At 37.6% G+C, this 22,547-nt stretch overlaps 1 protein-coding gene across 1 annotated transcript; it reads left to right on the top strand.

Annotated features, from left to right (window-relative positions):
• Positions 1-5,251: 5,251 nt before the first annotated feature.
• On the top strand, positions 5,252-22,034 carry LOC103451039 (DNA ligase 4). The gene is made up of 27 exons (XM_008390467.4): positions 5,252-5,685; positions 6,647-6,738; positions 6,971-7,056; positions 7,143-7,279; positions 7,623-7,697; positions 7,797-7,888; positions 8,186-8,257; positions 9,333-9,412; positions 9,534-9,571; positions 9,654-9,660; positions 12,232-12,387; positions 12,810-12,885; positions 14,475-14,599; positions 14,701-14,735; positions 14,999-15,057; positions 15,849-15,932; positions 16,514-16,609; positions 16,699-16,747; positions 16,895-16,982; positions 17,167-17,370; positions 17,789-17,914; positions 18,053-18,152; positions 18,256-18,358; positions 18,500-18,630; positions 18,736-18,894; positions 19,629-19,784; positions 20,720-22,034. The coding sequence occupies exons 1-27, from the start codon at positions 5,350-5,352 to the stop codon at positions 21,444-21,446; spliced, it is 3,489 nt and encodes a 1,162-aa protein (XP_008388689.2). The 5' UTR covers positions 5,252-5,349; the 3' UTR covers positions 21,447-22,034.
• The last annotated feature ends 513 nt before the right edge of the window (positions 22,035-22,547 follow it).

Here is a 22,547-nt window from a genome sequence, read left to right as displayed (position 1 = left end):
CCCCTCTACAAAACCCAACCAAGAACCACCTTTAGAAACCACCACATGTAGCGGGGCGAAGCCACGAAATCCGACCCGTCAAAATTGTGTCCAGCCACTTTTCTCAATTTTCAGGCAAATTGGCAAAATGATAGCCGATGCCACCACTTGGGCTTTGTAGCCCATCATCCCAGGAGCAAATCCCAACTAACCTTGACCCCGTTGGTCCACCGTAGACGATGAATCGACGCCGATAAGTTTTAGGCACTGCCGACTTTGTGGGCAAAATTGACCATCTTCCATCCACTTTTGGACTTCGTGGCAGGTATAAAAGTTGTTCATCTCTTAAATTTGAGAATTTTTAGAAATAGTGGAATTTTCCGGTGAACTGTAGCAGCCAGCCACCACGTGCGGTGGCGTGTGTGGTGGCGCGTGGGCCAAGACCCTATCTGACCACCTTAGGCTAATTTTGAAGCCCCGGTTCCATATTTGTCATCCGTTTAGTGAAATTACGATGTTTTCATGTAGTTTTGTAGTTGACCACCTAGTTGGCCTTCATGGGGTCCTTGCATGAATTGACGATCCAACCGTCGGATCGTCACCAAACTTTGGTACCTTATAGTATGTAATATTTGAGGATCATAGGAACTTACGGATCGAGAAAGTACGGATCTTCCTGAATTGAATTTGTTAGTTCACAAAATAAAGTGTTGACCTCCACTTAATTTTGGCAATTGGAGGAGATCCGACCATTGGATTGTTCTGAAACTTTAGAATATTGTTCTAGAAGCATAATGTGAATCTTTGGAAGTTACGGATCGGAAATCCGAGGTGCGGATCTTCCAGATCGAGTTATGTAAGGTTGTGGATCCTACCGTTGACCTTTGACCGATAGTTGACTTTTGGTCAATGAGTTTCAAATCATTGTAGAACGCCATTGGGGATGTATTTTATGTCAGTTGTGTGTTCTATCGATAACAATCCTGAGTTGTGACTTGATATTTGTTGTAGGCGACGTTTGTTAGTGACGTCTTCATATTCGTGCTAAGGAGTTATAGCGCGGACTCCAGGTGAGTGAGCAGTTTATTTTATACCTATACATATTGATAGTTTCCCTAATTGCGTAGTTATTACATTTTTACGCTTATATTGCCAAGTATTCGTTATTGTGATGTAAATTGTGATAAATGCTGCTATATGGTTGAGATATTACTGTCATGACATTCATACATATTTGTACATTCTCATCTTGCTGCACCGGTGTTAGTACTCGCCCCAGGGCCAGGGTCAGTCCTTCACATGTATGTTCACTTCGCACCATTCGCTCGCCTTGGATCCAAGTTAGGTGCCAGTCCTGTCGGGTAAATTGCATTAGGCAATCTGACTTGTATGTGACTGTGCTTTTGCACCAGCCTTCATGTGATCGTAGTACTAGAGCATATTGATTACACTTAGTCTTGTTCGTGTCAGAAATTATCTGTTCAAACTCGTGTGTCATCCTAGATGGATGAGCACTTAGCTATACTTGATTATCACATGATTATATTATTGTGGCATTTGATACATCATGACTTGGCATATTTCTGGTTATAATACTATTATAATGCAGTTGATTTATTGTTTACATACCTACATAGTATGTTTTAAGGAAATTATATTTATTTTACGGCGAGGGGTTAGTATATTCGGAAATAAAGGTTTTTACAAAACGTTGTTTTACTGACACACTCAACTTTGTTTTTCGCCCCTCTAGGTTTAGTAGTTGTGCTTGCGTGTAGACGAGGACTCTGGCAAGATCTTAGTAGATGTGTACCTTAGTGGTATAACCCTCACCCTAATTACTGTATTGTTCTTATACTCTACCATCACGTGTGAAATGGATGCAATCCCGCTCACCCGCGCACTCTTTTGTTTTAGACACTTTTAGGTTTAAATTTATTCACTTTTTCACATCACTTACCCTTATGGTTACGTCACCTCACGGTGATGGCCAGCATGCTTCGACGTTCCCAGGTCGGGGTGTGTTAGTTTGGTATCAGAGTCAATCCCTAGACAGATGTGTGCCGACGAGGACGTCGGGCCCCTAAGAGGGGTGGATTGTAACATCCCACATTGCCTAGGGGAGTGGATCTTGTAAGCTTTATATGTATATTCTCACCTCTACCTAGTACGAGACCTTTTGGGAGCTCACTGGCTTTGGGTTTCATCGGAACTTTGAAGTTAAGCAAGTTCGCGTGAGAGCAATCCCACGATGGGTGACCCACTATGAAGTTCTCGTGTGAGTTCTCAGAAACAAAACCGTGAGGGCGTGGTCGGGGCCTAAAGCGAACAATATCGTGCTACGGTGGAGTTGAGCCGGGGATGTGGTAGGGGCCCAAGCCGGGATGTGAAAATTTGGTATTAGAGCCAATCCTTGGCCGGAAGTGTGCCGACGTGGCTGTCGGGCCGTTAAGGGGGTGGATTGTAACATCCCACATTGCCCATGGGAGTGGATCCTCTAAGCCTTATAAATATAATTCTCGTCTCTACCTAGCACGAGGTTTTTTGGGAGCTCACTACTTCGGATTTCGTAGGAACTCCGAAGTTAAGCGAGTTCGCGCAAGAGCAATCTCATGATGGGTGACCAACTGGGAAGTTCTCATGTGAGTTCCCAAAAACAAAACCGTGAGGGTGTGGTCGGGGCCCAAAGCGGACAATATCGTGCTATGATGGAGTCGAGCCCGGGATGTGGTGGGGGCTCGGGCTGGGATGTGACACACACACTATTTCTGAAATTACAGCAAATTGACCACACTATTTTTGAAACTACACCAAAATAACTCACATTATTTCTAAAACTGAACCAAAATAGGCCACACTATTTCTAAAATTACAGCAAAATAACCAACACTATTTCTGAATTAGAATCAAAATAATCGACACTATTTTTGGAACTACAATAGTGATAGATGTATTTGTTGATTTGCCCTCTGAACTTGTATAGAACTGCCAATTTCCCTCCTGAAAATTTTAGCTGATTACCCCAATAAACTTGTATAATTAGCCAATTCCCCCTTGAACATTACTTTTAGCCGATTGCCCCTTTGAACTTTTATAAAAAGCCAATTTTCCCCTTGACGTTAGGTTTTGAAAATTTTCATTCAATTTTTCATCCATTTAATTTTCCATCCTTTTTGCCCTCATACATTTGTCATGTGTTATTTCTGTGATCTAGATCATTTTAAAAATTTGATGCCGGATGGGGGGGTTTGGGTTGGGGAATTGGCTATTTATAAAAGATCAAGAGGGCAATCGGCCAAAATTAAAGTTCAGGGGGAAAACTGACAGCCCTATACAAGTTCGGGCGGTAAATCGACAAATATGCCATAGAGATAATACCAATGTTCAATTTAAGAAATATTTACTGTTTAGTTTAAGAAATAGTCATTGTCCAATTCTACAAATAGTCAGTGTTTAATTCTAGAAAAAGTGGTAGTGGCAGTGCTCATTGCTCAGTTATAAAGGTAATGGTAATGTTCAGTTTGAAGATTTTACATTTTGGAGACTTTTTAACTTTGTTTACTTATGGAAATATTTTAGCTATTTGATCATTTTTTTCCTTGAAGAATCTCAAAGTATCAAATTTGTATAGTTACCAAAGAAAAAGTAAACATGACATAAGTTGAAGGGGTTATTTGTAGTTTAGAAAAAAATGTACTAGGTAGAAAAACAGAGAGAATAAGAAAGAAATAAAATTCAAACAAAAAGTCAAAACACATTAGAGAAAAAGAAAAAGAGGTGAGGCATCGTCCACCACCATGAGTGGGTTCACTTCCAACCTTCCATTATAAGTAATATTTTTAGTTTTTGGGAATTGGGTAAAGGAAAAATGAAAGTGGGAATGGTGGATGTCAGAGAGGCAAAATGGAAGTGGGGATGGTGGACAACAGTTCATCACTTTCATGTTTAATACGGTAACGGGTTTGGGTAGTTTTTATTTGGGGCAGGTTTGGAATTTTATTTTTTATTGTGTTGGGCTTTTAATTCAGCCCGTGAGTATTTGTGTTTGTAGGATTTAAGAAGATGAATTTTTAATCCTTTTTGGTTAAATAATAGTTTAATTTAATTTTTTTAATTAAATTGAAGTTAGTCCAAGTTGTATTCATTAATCATTATTATTTTTTTCTTAAAAACAATAATACTTCGAAGTTCTCTTATCGGTGCACTATCAAACACAATATAAATAATATGGCTGACTAATTTAGTCAATACTATCTGACAAATTATTCTATCCAACTGAAATAATCAGTGAAAGCTCCCATGTTTAAACTCACGAGTACGAAACAAGCTTCCAAACACTTAAAACATGTTCTCTCTAATAAGTCTCCCTTTTTTTCTCTCTAAAATTCTCTATGTGAAAGACTCCAGCAAATTCACCGCTGGTCCCAGCCTTTGGCTGAAGCATCCTCCCTTCCTTCCTTCTTTTCTTCTTTTACTCCCTCTTCTCCTTTTCCTCTTGAGTTTTCTCAGGTTCTATTTCCTTTGCACTTTCCCTCTTTTCCTTCCCTTCATCTCCTCTGCTCCTCCCCCTCCCTGCTTCCCTCCTCCTTTTCCTTCATCTTTTCCAGTTTTCTGCCTTCCTTTTTAATTCTTGGTTCTTCCCTGAGTTTAATCTCAGTTTACCTTGAGCCGAGTCTTCAACTATCCGGGGCTTCTTGCCCCTTATCCGACGTTTTTCGCTTGCTTTTATTGCTTTCTGTCCTTTATTTTCCTTCCTTCCTTCTCCCTAGCTGTGATACTTCATCCCCATCCCATCATGTGCTTGGATCAGCGGGTTCTGATCAGAAATTGGATATCAGATCCACTTCCCTCCCACACTTCACCTCCCCTAACCAGCATGCCGGATCTCCATCGAGGCCAAGTGTTGGATATTTTACATACCCCTTAGCCTCACCTTCTTCCCATATGTTACTTTGTTTGTATATATTTGCAAGGGTTCGTGAAGGAGACTTAGATATGGTGTCTACTTTCTCGATTTGAAGATTGACTTCCTCTAAGGATGTGACAGCGGCAGCAATGTGGTCTTTGCTGCTGGAGATTAGGGTTTTTTATTGTCTGTTTTCTGCTGCCTTCGAGTTTAAGTTTGTGTGAACTTCTCGTTGTATCTTGGATTGTTACTCTTATTTTGCTTGGACCTTTTATTTCCTTGGTAGTTGTTTATCCGATTCTTTTTAGACCTTATACTAGTTTTTATTATAATAACGGTCTTCGTTATAAAAAAAAAGGGACGTCCATACACTTTTAGTGGTTCTTTTTGTTCTTCACTGCATACAAAAAAACCCCGAAGGTTCAAACTCACACCACTCATCGTACCAAACAAGCTTCAAAAAAATGGCTACCGACGAGACCAAGTTCAGCGTGCTCTGCAGCCTCTTCAACTGGATGCAGAAATCCAAAACCTCAACCCTAAAGCGTTCCAAATTCCGCAGATTTCTCGACAATTTCTGCAAACCCGCCAATTACTTCAGCGCCATTCGCCTCATTCTTCCCAGCCTCGACCGCGAGCGTGGCTCCTACGGCCTCAAGGAGTCCGTGCTTGCCACCTGCCTCATCGACGCCCTCGGCATCGCCAGAGACTCCGAGGACGCTCTCCGCCTCATTAATTGGCGCAAAGGTGGCGCCAAGACCGGCGCCAATGCCGGGAACTTCTCCCTCGTGGCGGCGGAGGTAACGGTTTTCAGGTTTATTCTGAAATTGCATTTCTTTCTGTGTGTGGAATTTTTGTGGGTTCGGTTTGTTTCGTTTCATTTTGGGATTTTGGCTCCTGGGTCGGTGGAATTTTGTGTTTCTTGTATTTGGGGTTTGGCGGGGTATGCTTTTTTATATAATTTCTGAATTTTCTGATGGTTTGTTGTTCATATGAGTTAATATGTATGAAGTAGAAGAAATGAAACCAACAAGAATGATTTTTCAAATGAATTGCAGTAAATTTTACGTGCAGTAAATTATTATGAGTTGATTTTCCACCTTGGTGGCTCATTGTAGTTTACCTTGGTGCATGGTTCAAGTGGCGGAGCCAAGATCTTACATCACGGGGGGGGGCCTTTCACAAATATGAAACTTTATTTTTTAATGCCTAAAATATGAGATAGATTGGTTGTATTTCGATTTATTTATCTCAACTCAGAAAAATATCATACCGCATCAACCATTAGGTTAATATGCAAGATAGAGGTAGATTATACCAATACCGCATCAACCATATAGTCACATAATCCAACTAATATTTAAGAGCAGATGGACTAGAAGTTCAAGCCAACAAAGAAAAATATCAGCCAACATTCTTAGAGTAAGTGATAAATCCTGACAATTAGATTCAATTACCACGGTCAAAAACTTCGACCTAAATTAATCTCCTCCGCCCAAAGATGAACGTGAAGTAATTAACAAGTTGAAGAAGCTACATCATTATAACTAGAATAAGAGAATCCCAAATCCATGAATTTCAAGATTGCAACTAAACTTACCAGAAATAAAAGGACGTTATGCTATATCTTATACATAGAAAAGGGAAAAAAAAATTGCAGGATAGGCCCATGACTACCCTTGTCCTTTAGTGGCTCCGCCACTGCATGGTTCTGGAGTTCTATGTTTATAACTTGTTTCCCATTCGCTATTTGTGAATCAGGTGTTGCAACGTAGACAGGGGTTGAGTTCAGGTGGACTAACAATCAAGGAGTTAAATGACTTGCTTGATCGTTTAGCTTCGAGTGAAAACAGGTATACTACTACAATGCTTCTTTCCGAATTCGTAATAGGACCTTGTAAATGCTTAATATCAATTATGAGGCATCATGTGAGCAAGTTTGTATAGATATGAGCTAAACATTAATATAGCAAATCTGTGGATGCAACTTTCCATATTCCCTGCTCGCTTTACGTTTTTTGTATGAAGACAGTATTTTTTCGCAATCTATCTGGTGCAACTTAAATGACACAACCATGTCAACAGGGCAGAGAAGACTTCAGTTCTTTCAACCTTGATAAACAAGACAAATGCACAGGAAATGAAGTGGATTGTCATGATCATTCTTAAAGGTATTGTCTACAAATTTCATGATATGTTTTTTTAGGTATCTATTCATTTAAGTTTCCAATTTTTTATGTTCTTATATCTCCTGTAGATCTGAAGCTGGGAACTAGTGAAAAGAGCATCTTTCACGAATTTCATCCAGATGCTGAAGATTTGTTTAATGTCACATGCGACTTGAAATTGGTCTGTGAAAAGCTCAGTGATAGAAATCAGCGCCATAAACGCCAGGTCTCTATTTAAATCTGAAACATGTTTTTATATATTTTTGACATTTCATGATTTAGCAACATTATTTAGGCATGTTCCTAGTATTTACTACTCACTAGTTGAAGCTACTATGACAAAATTATTTGAAGCTATTGTTGCATGCCAAAGATATAAAAACCTCTGTTCATTTTGTGAGTTGCTTGTGAAGACATGTCTTACGAAGCTCTAATTTATATGAAGCTCTTTCTGATCTTATAAATGTCAAAATGCTTTTTAGTTTTTTTTTTCTTTCTGCCAAAATGTTCATATGTATCCAAAAGATACAGCTTATGAATTAAGAACAGTACTTTGTATCAAACTGCAGGACATTGAAGTTGGAAAAGCTGTGCGCCCACAACTAGCTATGAGAGTTGGTGATGCAAATATTGCATGGAAAAAGGTTTCATATAATAGAAACACAAATTACTCACACGTACATGTTTGCATAAATGGTGATTCTGTTTCATATCTTTCTTATTTTCTTCCCCGGCATTCACAGTTTCATGGTAAGGAAGTGGTTGTTGAGTGTAAATTCGATGGCGATCGCATCCAAATTCATAAGAACGGAACTGAAGTACATTACTTCTCAAGGTAGAGGAAAATTTAACCAGTAATCCCAAACCTTACTCTGAATTTCTTTCTTATTTACTTGCATCTTCAATCTTTATCTTGGAAATGTTTTATTTTATTCTCATGGGCATTCTTTAATTGTAATTACAAATTACTTTATTTGATTGCAAAGTGTAGGTTCAAATTATGGCAGGATTACTCAAATAAGAGAATTTGGTTTTCCTTCTGAAATTATGCAAAGCTTGGGTCGTTGTCATATCAGTGGTTCCTTAAGCAAAAGTATTTGAGAACTTAACTCAATATGTTTCCCTTGCGCAGGAATTTTCTTGAGCACTCTGAATACACACATGCAATGTCAGACATTATCGTAGAAAATGTGCTGGCTGATAGGTAATAGCTATGTCATATTGTCTAGAGCCTTGATATTTTTTGGCTGCATTTGTCTTATTTTCTTGTGTCCCTAATAGAAATATACACTAAATATGACATGTCTTGCCCTGTTGCCCTTTTCTGTTCTTTATTGCTTTTTTTTTTAAAGGATAAGCCACTGCATAAGGCCTGGTAAGGGCCCTCTTTTATCCACTATTACCAAAACCATCTTAATGCCCCCACTTGGGTTACAAGCTCATGTGAGAGAGCTCGGCTGTTCTTTTATTGCTTTGTTTGTCGATGTGAGGTATCTTGATAAAGTACTCTGTAATACAGATAATCTTCTTTAATATGTCTACATAGATTTTGTGTGAATGGACAGAATGACTTGGAGAAAAAGCGAGAAGAAAAAAATTTGTGGGAAAAATGGGCTGGAGTGATTAGTTAAGAGACACATTTGTTATGAAAAAACAGACGTGCACTGGAAAGATGTACAAACCCCTTATGCTTTCAGTAATCCTTAGCACAAGGAAAAAACAAAGAAAGACCCTCAAACCTCACCCCTCAAGTTGCTTTAGTATACCATTAATAAACAACTTGTTATGCATATAGGTTGTACTAATTTGTAATAATCTGGTCAGGCATATAGGTAATACCAACTTTTGTCTTTTAATTGTGATTGAAGGTGTCTTTGTCTGTTTTTGTGGGATAAGTGATGACTATACTTAAATCAGTCAAATGGAAAACCTCCCCTTTTCTTCCATCACAAGAATTGGGATTCATCTCAATTTTAGAAAGCTACATTCTCTCGAAGGCTTTACTGTTCCTTGTTAGTGAGCACCAAAAGATGCCCAAAGTGGCACCTTTATTTGTACCCTAATTTGTTAACCAATCAATATGTGCGAGCACTATTTTTTGATATCCTTATTTGCGTGAAAACTAGGTATTAACATAGGCTTTTGGTTTAACAAGCTATGTATCATTTAGAGTCTAACCCCATACATGTTTGTATGAGAAAATGCAGAGAGTTGGTGTTTTATTTAATCTTTTGTATTACCTTAAGCCATTATACATTCTTCCCTGGCAATATTGGCAGGTGTATTCTTGATGGTGAGATGTTGGTCTGGGACACATCTTCTAGTCGTTTTGCTGAGTTTGGTTCAAATCAAGAAATAGGTTTTCTTTTTATTATTTTTTTCTTTTTCGTGATTAAATTTTTCTTGTTATTATCTTTTGACTCTGTTGCCTTGCTTGGATTGGCTTTAATATTTTTTTTTCTCCTTGTTTTACTTTACAGCCAAGGCAGCAAGGGACGGGCTTGACAGTGATAGACAGGTTTTCTTTATAATATTCTTTTTTTATTTTCGTAAACTATGAAGTTCGAGTCCAGCTTATGCTGCCTCCCATCCTCATGCAGTTGTGCTGTATCCTTTTGGTCTGACCTTACTCAAAGTTGAAGTCCAGGTCCAGCTTTTCCAAGCTTTTCTGTTTGATTGGTGGTGAGAATTTGTAAGATTTTCGACTTCCCTATGGAACTTGTTCTTTGAGCTTGGGCCTTTCATCACTTGGGATGTGTGCATAAACACTGTAACCGAACACCCTGAGTTTGGAGTTGTCCACACCTCTTCTGCACTCCCAAAATCGAGAATTGTAGATGGTGACCTGTTAATCAAGTAACTTGCATGATTAACAGTCTCTGCCCAATAACCATCAGGCAATCCTGCATGATAACACATGTTTCTCTCTCTTTCTATGTGAGTTCTGTTCACTCTCTCAACAGGTCTATTTTATTGGGGATTCTTCTTTACTGTGAAGTGTCTTGTGATGCCTTCTGGCTTACAGTAGTCGCAAATTCCTTGCTTGTATACTCACCTCCCTCGTCACTTCTCATGTACTTGTGTTTCTTCTAGTTTGATGCTTGGTTTGTGTCTTCCATTCCTTGAACTTTGCAAAAACCATGGATTTATGCTCCATGAAATAAACCCAAACTTTTTTTAGAAAAAATCACCCATAAAAGTAACATAATACCTACATCCACCGTTAGAGTTTGTTGGCGCAAGGGCTTAGACGTTTGAGTGAATATAGTTGAGTTGCTCCTTGCTTTAGTTATCTGCACTGATATTTGCGAACGATACCTTCCTTTGCTTTCTGAGAATGCAGTACTCATAAAATTCCAGTTTGCAAAGTGACACACCTTTTAGCAGGCCTTTCTTATGTAATTCTTGCAAACCTGATGTGCCCTAGCTTGTGATGCCAGAGTTTAGTCTTGTCTTCTGTACTCTGCTTTGTATAAACGGCTGCTCCCCCAGCTACGGTAGTCTCGATAAGCTTTTATAACACATTGTGTTGTATGTCAGCCTTCATTACCACCAGTGACCTTTGGTAACCTTGAGTTTTCATGCTTCAGAGCCAAACCCTTACCTGGCTTTGTCTAAAGTACCCAAGGATATCAAATTCTTCTTCAATCTAAGAACATATGTGACGTTCCTTAAAGTTCGTATCACCCCATGAAACATCTTGATCTTGACAGTGCTGATCCCCCTTATAAAACATGGTGAATCACCCCCCCATTAAAACTTCTCTGCTGCTGACCTCCTTGTAGTTATCAAATTCTCTTACTGAACACATATGGAATGTACAAACCTGGCAGTTCCCCATCACTCTCTTTTTAAGTGACTGCAATAGCTGAACCTGAGCTTCCTTCTTCCTAATTTTGCAGTTCTGTTCCAATGATCGGTAAGAAGGAACCTTGCTTCTTTTCCTTTTTCTTCATGGATTTCAACCCACCCTTGTTGCTGTTCTTTTCTTCCTTTGTCATTTCCCACCCCTCTCCTTGCCTTTGCATAAAGGCCTTGAGAGCTTTCAGTTATATCATCAATTTAGCATATAACTGAAAGGCATGAATTGTGTCCTCAAGCTGCAGGATCTCCTTAGAGTTGTACGAAAGTGCTTGAAAGATGAGGGATAGACCTCAGCAAGATGATAGCCATATCATCATCTTTCTAAGTTTCTTCGACCTTCTGAAGATTGACTATGCAATTTTGGAACCTGCATGCGAGATCTTCAATTTCACCTCCTTCTGGTTGAAGCCCAAATTTCATCCTTGAGAAACAGTTTGTTGGACACGGTTTTACCCATATAAACCTGCAACAACTGGGACCGGATTGATTTTGTGAGATGAGCTTGATGGAACTCTTGGCCTTCCTGAAAGTCATGGTCGATGCCGCTTCTATCATGGTCGAAGGCTTCTCATTGAGGAGTGCATCATCCAACTCTTGCTAATTCCTCATCATCCTTTGTTAGTATGTGAAATCATCCTTGCCATCAAAAGGTTGTAATGCAAGCCTTAAGCTTCCTAGGTCCACAAACTCCTTTCTTTTGACATCACAAAACACCTCGAACCAAGCTCTTGATACCAATTGTAAGATTTTCGTCTCCCCTATGGAACTTGTTCTTTGATGTATCCGACAATCAACTAAACTTAGCAAAAATAGAGAATAATTAGAAATGCACAAGATATATTTTGGTTCGGCAGAACTTTTGCCTACATCTAATCGTGATTTCTCTTTGAATTAATAATAGAGCATGCAATGCTTTTGTAAACCCTAGGACTAATCCCTCCCACTTCTCTCGATTGTCTCTTATTCTCTGCTCCTTGCCACACCCTATTTATAAGTATAGGATGCGGTTTACACGCCTATTTTCTGATTAAGTCTCCTATGCTATTTGGGATAGGAAAGGATACTTACATTCCTATGCTTTTTATGCTTTTAGGATTCCCAATCTAATTGTACAAGAAAACTTAATTCTTTCGTAATCCTTGTAGAACAAGAATATGTGTGCCTTTAGCTTTCCTAATACAATTCTAAAGAAAATAGGACACTAATATTGACGAGCCAATTCCTAACAAGATTATCATTGAATCCGCAAATAAAAAATGTGGAGGACAATTATGAAAATGTTAATTATGTGTACCTTGACATGAGATTATCTAGATGTTGCATTCGATATCCTCTATGTTGGAGATACTAGTGTGATTCACCAGAGCTTGAAGGAACGACATGAGCTTCTCCAGAAAGTTGTGAATCCATTGAAGGGTTGTTTAGAGATTTTAGTACCCAATCGTGGTCTTAACGCTCACTGTAATGAAGGTAAAAATGCTTTTAGAGATTTCAGAATTTGTTAATATGTTTGTTTTTCAACCCAGTACGAATCAGTGGATTTTGCAAGTTTAATTGGCATTTTTATATTTTCATTTGCTTGCTACTGAGTTGATTTATGTACGTAAACTTGCTATGTGATTCATCTGAGTTTGGAAAATTTTCATTCACGTAAAAGGTATTTTCTACAAAATATGTAACAAAAGAAAGATGAAATACACAATTAATGACTAGATGCCCGTCATTGTTGTCTGATATTATAATGCTGATGTAGTAGGTTCTTCTCTCCACTACTGGTAATTCTTTGCATAGAAACATAGTATATATTTTTTTTCTGGAAAGCTAATCATTCCTGTAAAATAGTTTAATATATTTACCACTCGATCAGTCTCTTACTTGTGATGGGAATGCAGGGGAACCTTGCTGGTCGCTTATTGCTACTAGTGTGGATGATGTTGAGAAGTTTTTCAAAGATACCATCGAAAATAGGTCAGATTTCCAAGTATTACAAGGCCAACTGAATACCAAGTGGTTTTTTTATCATATAAGATTGATTTTAATTTCCTCTACTGTCTAATTCCTTGTTCCATTTTCTTTTCTTCTCTTTTGCATTGCTATGCCGATTAAAAAAAGGTCCGAGTAAAGTGACTCAGGTTAACTATTGTAGCTCGTATAGGAGTAACATGAAGGTGCATTAGGAACTATTGATAGAAACATGCAATGATTGTTCTGATGTATCATGTGTCTTTAAATGCAAAAATCAAATAATCTGTGTGGTGGAACAATAGGAATAATGTGAAGGACATTTATGAGAAGGCCTCATAGGAATAACTTGAATGACATTTATGAGAAGGCCTTAATAGCATCTTGTCATATACATTAATGGGTAGGTAGAAACATGAGGCCTTCTCATAAATGTCTACTGAGATTTAAGAGTTATATACATTATCTGTAGTCGATGCTACTTCATTGGTGCAAAAGATAAGACACTTTACACCTATGTTCCCCAGCCAAGTTTTGTGGGTTGTGGTAACATCGGTTTGTAACTCACTTGCATGTAGATATTAGACCACTCATGTGAAGACTGTAAATTTAATACTACTATCTAATTGCATAAAGATGGTAATTTGGTCCCGTTGACAAGATCTTTTTGGTATGTTCTTAAGACATAGGGACATCAATGCATTTTCCTTTCAACTCTTTGAAACGTTGTTTCTTTCGTTTTGGAAGTGCAATGTCTGATGTTTGATCGTTATCTGTTAGCTCATTCTTAATTTGACCATGTCATTATTGCATTAAGCCCTGTAAAATTACAATATGCAGCATTAATACCCTTGGTTCAGGCCTTTAGGAGTATTTTATGTGAATTAGTTTTGATACTATTTGGAGGTAGAAGCCTATAAAGAGAGGATAACGCTATTCTGATGCAGTTGGTATTTCTTTAGATTGTTCGATTAAGAGATAGCAAAATCTTTGTAGACGATAGAGTGGAAGTGGCTTTCCTATGGTAAAGCAGATTTTTGGTGTGTTTATGGGCATCAATGGAAAATAGATTTAGGGATATTCCTTTTATTGTATTTGAGTTTCATTAGGACCATTAGGCATTAATCTTAGGTTCATAATGCTTTTGTCGTAATTTCCATCATGTTTCCTAAGCATACATGGAGATTTGGCCATCTTTTCTTGAATGTTGTTTTTCAGTTTCTATAAATTTTATATTCTTTCTCCATTTAATAGAAGAAATTTTACCACTAGCTCCAGATTTTTAGATTTGTAAAAATGAGACCGGACCAATTTGTGGAGTTCCAATTGTTTCCCTGGACATAAACAACAAGAACTTAATATTAGCAGCTAAGGTTAAAAGTGATTTATTCGTACGCTTCTTGTAAATACCTTTAAAATCATAGAAACTTTCATATTGATGGTGTTGCACATGAGAAAAATATGAAACTATGCCCTTTTCCTCATATTCTTATAGCGTCTAAATTCTTCATTCCGGAATCATTGTTGTGTTTTGTTCCGAATTGAGTTATTCATGGATATTCCTTATGCTTATATATCATTTTTCTTCCTGTTAGAGATGAGGGGATTGTTTTGAAGGACCTTGGTTCGAAATGGGAACCTAGTGATCGTAGTGGAAAATGGTTAAAATTAAAGCCAGACTACATTCGTGCAGGTTCTGATCTGGACGTTCTTATCATAGGTTTGTACTTTCTTTTTCTTAAATTCTTATACACGAAGAAATTTATTGGATTATTGTATCTGCCATGCTTTTTAGTTAAATGTTTGCATGCCTGTGTTTAGGAGGATACTATGGCTCTGGACGTCGTGGAGGAGTGGTCAGTTTGCAATCCTTGCTAATATACTAGTCTTTTCCCTTCCCACCCAATAAACATTGTGCACCTGCGTATATCATGTACTATCTTAGGGTCCTCAAATAAGTTTATATTCTTCGACCCTTGAGATGCTGACGACTGAGATGTATTGCCATGAGGGCTGTGAAACAATATGTTATTTTAAGGACCCTAGGAGAGAAGAACTGGGTGCACCTATATATGTGTTTGAATTTTAGTTCATTTGATAAATTTCTCATATATTGCAGGTAGCTCAGTTCTTGGTGGGTCTTGCTGAGCGTCCAGTTCCAAATACATATCCTAGAAGGTAAGAATTATTCAGTGGTTAGTTGATTTTCAGAGAATGATTAGCTTCAATATATGAAAATATTGTTTAGCATCTAATTTTTCTTGATTTGTTAATGAAGCTTATGAGAATGTTTACCAAGCATTCTCTCATCATTAGTGAGTATCATATTTTCCTCTCTCTCTCTCTCTCTCATACACGCACATGCATGCATGTTTATACAGTGCGAACATGTATCTGTTGCGGCATAAATTAATATTTTGGCAACTTGAGAAAGTATAAAAGAGGAGCATCTACGAGTTAATTAAATGTGTTTGCTGGTACAATGTTTCTTTCTTTTGGTTGACCTTTATATATCAGGTTGGAATTTTACCTAGCTTGTTTTAGAGTTGATCTTGAATATGAATTTAGCTGACTTGGGGTTGGCTTTTTGCTAATATATTTGTTGGTTGATATTAATTGAAGAAGAAATCTTGACTAAAGATCAGACAAGTAACCCCATGTAATTAATAGAGTTGATTCTACAGAGTAAATGTAGATTGTAGGCAGTAGATTCATAGCAGTCATATTTGACTTGTTGTATTGTGTTTCATACTTGATCTGGATAGTTTGTATTGCTACATATATCCTCCAATTTGGAGAATAACATAATCAAGAGGAATTGATTTTAAACTATATTGATACTTAAAACAACTAACAAGCAATAAGTTGTGTAAGTGTCTCACACTGTTGCCTAAATCATTGTTGGTGCTTATTATGCTTGTATGCACTCTGGCTAATCGAATGTTTCTAACTAGGTTTTCATATTGCAGGTTTGTATCCTTTTGCAGAGTGGGCACTGGACTTTCTGATGAAGAGATAGAAGCTGTTGCAACAAAATTAAAGCCGTATTTGAGGTATTTTGTTTTGTTATATGACTTAAAAACACTGTGATTGCTCTGCAGGGGATTATTCAAAAAAATATCCAACGAGCAATATGAAATGGCCATTGAAGCAACCAGAACAGTATGTGCTGTGACTTTTGCATTGATGGCCATGAAGCTTATGGTTTTGAACTTAAAATTGATATCTTTGGTGATTGTTTAGTGTAGTTTTGTAATTTTAGGTCAGATCGGTTTGATTTCATTTATCATGAATTCTGTTGAGAAGTTGAGATAAGGCTTGGAGCCAACACTAATAGGACTTTTTTGGCTAATTACTGGTACGGGGAAATTTATACGGTGAAATACAATACCTTATTAAGCCCTTGGGTTTAGCCCAAAGTGGTGAGGGAGGGTGGGGAAATGGGTTAGGATTATTGTGATAGGTCAAGGGATCTATTCTTTCGATTGTTAAATATGCAATACCTGTCATTTTTATTTTTTTGGTAAAGAAAAGAAAATACTAGATCTTGTGTCGACAAATACTAGGTGTTAAGTGCTATTCTTTCCTTATCTGTGCAAAATTGCAAATAAATTTTTATTCTCTCTTCTGTCAGGAAATATGAGTACCCAAAAAAGGCACCACCAAGTTTTTATCAAGTAACAAACAATTCTAAAGAGAGACCAGATGTTTGGGTTGAAAGCCCTGAGAAGTTAGTATGATTTTCTGAATAGGTCTGTGATGTATTCATTGTCAGCTTATATATCAATCATCTTTTTCTTTTCCCCCTTTGTATTGCAGATCAATAATACTTTCTATAACAAGTGACATCAGAACTATAAAGTCTGAGGTGGGTCCTAACAGCTATAGTAACATTTGTGATTCATTTATTAATCAGATACTACATATAGATCTACTAGGAAGGCCACTGTATATGTTTAGGTTCTATTATGAGTTTGGTGATTTTATTGATCTATTAGCTGTTGCATTCTTGCAGGTTTTTGCTGCACCATACAGCCTGAGATTTCCACGTATTGATCGTGTTAGATATGATAAACCTTGGCATGAATGCCTTGATGTGCAGTGTAAGAGGATCAAATTTATTCCAAATGCATCTTAGGATTCTAGCTTTACTTCGGCCACCAGTATATTTTCAATTTTCAGTACTAGGATTCCTCTCTATATTCTTAGTTTCAGTATTCAAAGATGCAGTAAGCTCTTAACGGACACAAACTTTAAATTTTTGGTTGTTTGCTTTTCTTCTTGCAGCATTTATAGAGCTTGTACAAGCAGGCAATGGGACCACACAAAGGGGGACGGATTATGGTGGTCTGCAGGATACTAAAAAGAAAAGCAAGAAGTCCCCTAGAAAGGAAGAGAAAAGAAATCTGTCTATTGTCCCCTCTCATTTTGTTCAGACTGATGTTTCGGGCGTGAAGGAGGACACATTACTATTTTCAAATATGATGTTTTGTATCCTGTGAGGTTATTGCTGAGTTATTTGCTTTATATACGAGTCAAGTGATTGAAAAACTTTTCCTGATCTTTCTCAGTCTTTATTTTGCATCACATAATTTTTATTATTTTGTTTTTCCTAATGTATATGTTGTCAACTTTTTTTTTTCTTGTGATGATACTTTCTCCATTTTGTACTTAACTCTTATTTCCATTAAGGGGTTTGGGTCGTGTATTAGCTGGATGAGAGATGATGTACATGTGTTTAATAACCTGTAGACAAAAATTTAATAAAAGAAACAGCGATACTATTTGTATGCATTTGGAAATAGGCTTAACATTGGGTATTTTGAGCATGCCATGTGATTGCATCCATTTATTCAGTGACTTATAAAATTGTTCCATCTTTTCTGCCGTTTTGTTCTTAACTTCCCAGACTTTGTTAATGTGCCTCCCACTCATTCTTTTGATTCCTTGCACAAGCTAGTTGTTGAGAATGGGGGTACTTTCTCTATGAATTTAAATAATGCTGTTACACACTGTGTTGCAGCTGATGGCAAAGGTCTCCCTCTCTCTCTCTCTCTCTCTCTCTCCCTCCCTCTCTCTCTCTCTCTCTATATATATATATTTCATGACTTAGTTACATGCACACACAAGGACAATTTCTATTAGTTTTATTGATATTAAGTTAGTTTGACAGGGATCAAGTATCAGGCAGCAAAGCATCATGGAGATATCATTCATATCTCTTGGGTGTTGGATTGTTGTTCTCAAAAGAAACTCCTTCCATTACAGCCAAAGTTAGTGACACTATCTAATCTATTTGTATTGAAAAGACATTGTAAAATGTGTCTCCTCTTCCGACTGTAAATGCTTTTATTTACTCTGCTTTTACTCGTGTAGGTACTATCTCTTCTTATCTGACTCTTCTAAGAAGTTACAAGAAGAGATTGATGATTTTTCTGACTCGTACTACTGGGATCTTGACCTTGCGGAGATAAAGCAGGTATATACGTAGAATTTTTAGTTTCTCTCATAACAGTGAATTGGCTGTATTATGTCTAATTTATTTAGAACTGGTTCTGATGGAGTGAACAGATAGAGTTTTTAACAGACAACGTGGTAATTATTTATTTCATTTTTTCAGCTTTTAATCAACATTCATAGATCAGAGGACTCCGAAGTTGTTAACTATTACAAGAAAAAATACTGTCCGGTGGAGAGATGGTCTCGCTTTCATGACTGCTGCATTTACTTTAAATCCTCAATTCATTCCTTGTAAGATCTGTTGGATACATTAAGCTTTCTTTACTAGGTTTTCTTTTATTTCCTTTGTAATCAAAATTTTTTGTTAATTGCTTTCTGATTAATCTTTGGTTGAAGGAAGCCGGATTGGGAAGTTGTCTTAGGATTCACACTGAGAAGGTTGAGGATTGAAGTTCTCAGGGGTGGTGGCAGAGTCACTGACAGTCTTGTTCATGCGACCCATTTGGTAGTCTTGTCCGTGCAGGGTCCTGATGGATTTGAAACTTTATTACGAAGGTAACTACGGTTCATAATGTTGTGAGTCGTGACTGAAGGGAAGGGAAGTATTCTTTAGTTCAGGATAATTGCTGGCATTTCCTGATAATAAGATATGTGGATCATTACTTGCGATTGAAGCATTATTAACCTATTTTATGATTCTTTGTCGAATCTGTTTAATGGTTGTTTTCATCAATTTTGGAGGCTTGGGTACCTCGAGTTTTTCCTTTTTTTATTTATTTAATTATTCAAATATGGGTGTGCAATCAATTTAGTTTTGGTTCTCGTTGCTATATCATGTATAAGGATATTCACATCAATTAATGTGTTCATTCATTTGCTTTCCCTGAAATGTCGTCAGATGTGCTTTTTTCTGGCATTACTAATTAATCAAGATTCATACAGTAATGGTGTCTCCATTTTAATAATGTTTGTGTATTAGGATTTATTTATGATCAATTGAGTGGTGTCATTTCTTTCTCAACACAGCCATATGCATGTTCTCTTAGAATAGGCTTAATAGCTAATGTGGCAGTAAAACAAAATATCAGGTTAAGAAACAGGAAGGGTATGGTTTTTATTCTTTCTTCAAATCTACCGATGATCTATTATGTCTTTTTCAATGATACTGTAAGGCTTTGTTAATGAGATTTTGATATTACCTTTGTAAGAGCATGAATTATTTGTTCTGTTCTGTTTACAGTACGTGACCTTTTCTCCTCTATATCTTTTGAATTGCTCTCTCTGTACAGTTTCACTGAAGCAGACAAACGATATCTGCATAGCAAAAGGTTGCATATTGTTGGATCTCAATGGTTGGAAGACTGCTTGGAAAGGGACCAAAGATTGCAAGAGGAAACATATAGCTTAAAACCCTATGGGTTGGAAGAATCCAACGTTGAAGAATGGTGAGTTCGATTATTTTAAAATATGATTGCATTGGGTGTGGCATTCCACTGAGCTCAAACCATTTCCACTACTGCTGTTTCAGTTTCACTTATTGGATATTGGGCTATAAGTATTGTCATAATAAACATAGAAAGTCAAGTTAGTTGATTTGAAAGACAGATCACAAACTTGTCCACAGGTGTATATAACTTGAAGTTTCAGCCATATTTCAATTTGAGATTTACGACATCGAAACTAACGGTCCCAGACGGGATCACCTATGTCACTTAAAACCCTTTCGTTAGAGAAAATAACAGCTTCAAATCCAGTCTCCCTTATTTCCTATGGAAACATATCTTATTCTTTGCCAAGAACATCAAAATTCTTTTGCAAGTCCTTGCACACAGGTGATCCTTATTGGACTATAATCTTGAGGTGTTTATGAGGTGTACCTTTATTTATTTTTGACAGTGCAACTTCCTTAGGTGAAGGATGCTACTTGGTCGTTTTGCAGTGTCTCCATCAGTATCTTTCGAAAGGAAAATAAATAAGACATAAAAATGGATTGCTAACGAATGTTGATTAAGGCTAGTTGTTGTGTAGTTGTTTTCATCATTTATAGTGCTAGATTGTCATTCTTCGAAATCAACTGCTTAGAAAAAGTAAGCTGATAGGGAACAGGGTTCAAGGCAGAGCTTTAGAAATGGGAGTTTCTCTGCAATTGACATGCGTATCAAAACTCCTCATAACATGGGGAATCATATTTGTTATTTTTTATTTGGTTCCTACCATGAGCACAGCACAAGGAACAAGTTACTGTGCATCTCTGATAGGTATATTGCAGACTTGGTTGGGCGCGTGTGTGTGCGCTCCTTTAAATTCCATTTATGATAACAGCGCATTTGGGGTGATTTTACCGTGGATAACATTTCAGTTCTGCTTCTGTTTTGTGTAGGAAACATGACATGGGTCTAGAAGAAGCACCCTGTGATGTGGATGCTGTGGAAAACCACAGTTCTTCTTTTCCTAACCGGAAAGGAAAAGAGATTGAAGTAAAAGCGGCTCCAGAAAACTGTAAGATCTTGGACTCACCCGAGAGGGGAAGCAAAAGGAAAAGGGGAAGACCTGCTCGCACAAGCTTGAACAAAGGAAAATCAACTGTCAACCAAGCTAGAAGAGCATGGGCGCGTATTGGAAGGAAGCCAGCTAAAATATCTGGCAACGAGTCAGAAGAGAGTGGCTCTCATGACAATACATCACTTGGGGAAGAGGTTGATCTGGGAGAAAGAATTCACGGAACGGTAGGTCAGGAAAGTATAGACATCCAAGAAAATGAAGCAATGAAAGATTCTGAATTGTTACAAAGAGGCAAAGCAGTTGAGCAAGACGTCGCTGAGGACATTAGAATTGAAGAGCCTTACAAAATTCCTGAAATCAAAATGATGGAGAAACATAACGTCCAAGAAAGTGAAAAGCCGGAGGAACTTGAAGCTACGGCTGATCCTGTTGAAGCCATGTTGTTTGACATGATTCCAAGTCTTGGTATGAAAAAAGCTGAAACTACATATACGAGTACTCGAGATGAGAAACCAGCACGGGATCCGATACCGAATGCAGGACCTTCAAAGAAAAAGAAAGTTAGCTACAAGGATATTGCTAGTGAGCTGCTGAAGGATTGGTAAATTGTTTTCTGCATTGGTGGTCTCTTTTGTATGTAATGATACAATCGAGGACTAGTGTTATCACAGGTGCAACGAGATAAATGTTCCTAACGACTTGAGCTACAAATCTCGTGCAAGTTGAAGGAAATCGTGTAAAACTAACGGTAGGTATTCATATGAACCCGAAGTCGAGGATCTAATAAGGAAACTGTCTCTCATGTCCGGCGCAGGAGATCACAACCGTGAGTTGGCTCATCTTCATAAAATTTTGAGAAGCAACAGAAGTTGGAGCAAAACGTGTTTTTGAGAAGCAACAGAAGTTTTGAGAAGCAACAGAAGTTGGAGCAAAACGTGTTTTTGACGTCACCATTTCAATTAAAAGTTTTAGAGCCTCTTGAACGCCGCTCTGCAAGTTCCAACTCCTTGTGCTTCATATCAAAGTAGAGAGAACCAATCTGATGCTTGCTTTGCAGGCTTGGCTTTCGTGGAAACAGGCTTCATGTAACAAATTCAAATACAACAGTCAAAGCATGATGTTTGGAAACGCATCCATAAGGAACTACGTTAAGGATTTTAAAGATTTTATCAAACACTAATTCAAAAACAAAATTGCTATATGTGGTCATTTGAGACGATTCAAAGTCAACCTAGTACTTGCAGTTTGAGAATAGTTAAGAAGGGACTCAATTTCTACAATGTCCAACTTTAGACCCCAAGCATGCTATATAACGTTAAACCAGAATAGTTGTGAAAGCAAGCAAGTCGATTATCCACAGTCCACTTCTTCCTTCCAAGGAAAATACTTGAGCGTCATAACTAGAGGCACCTGTTCCTTGCCAAATGGATTTCCTAACATTATGCATCGGAAAGATGCCGAGGGCAATTCTGATTTCGTTGACTTTATTATACCGGCCTATTGATCCTAATGCGTTTGCTAAAATACATGAAAAGGTCGCTAAACAACAAGGTCATGTGATACAAGAGTAGCGCATGCAGAGTTTGATGTACTATAAACGTACTGCTCATAATTTTACTCCCTTAATCTCACCCATCACCGGGATGGCTGGCACAACAGTTTCCGACCCCCCTCCCCAATACAACTAACTAATCACAACACATCAC

This window comes from Malus domestica, chromosome 16 (assembly GCF_042453785.1).
Source record: "Malus domestica chromosome 16, GDT2T_hap1".
In the NCBI taxonomy this organism is placed as follows: Eukaryota; Viridiplantae; Streptophyta; class Magnoliopsida; order Rosales; family Rosaceae; genus Malus; species Malus domestica.
Note: the sequence above shows the minus strand (reverse complement) of the source record. Positions and strands in the feature narration are given on the sequence as shown.

Excerpts from the sequence above, each read along its gene's own strand:
- LOC103451039 (XM_008390467.4), top strand. The coding sequence starts at position 5,350 with ATGGCTACCGACGAGACCAAGTTCAGCGTGCTCTGCAGCCTCTTCAAC. Across the intron at positions 18,631-18,735 it reads AAATCCTCAATTCATTCCTT|GAAGCCGGATTGGGAAGTTG; the intron begins GTAAGATCTGTT and ends CTTTGGTTGAAG. Across the intron at positions 19,785-20,719 it reads GAATCCAACGTTGAAGAATG|GAAACATGACATGGGTCTAG; the intron begins GTGAGTTCGATT and ends TGTTTTGTGTAG.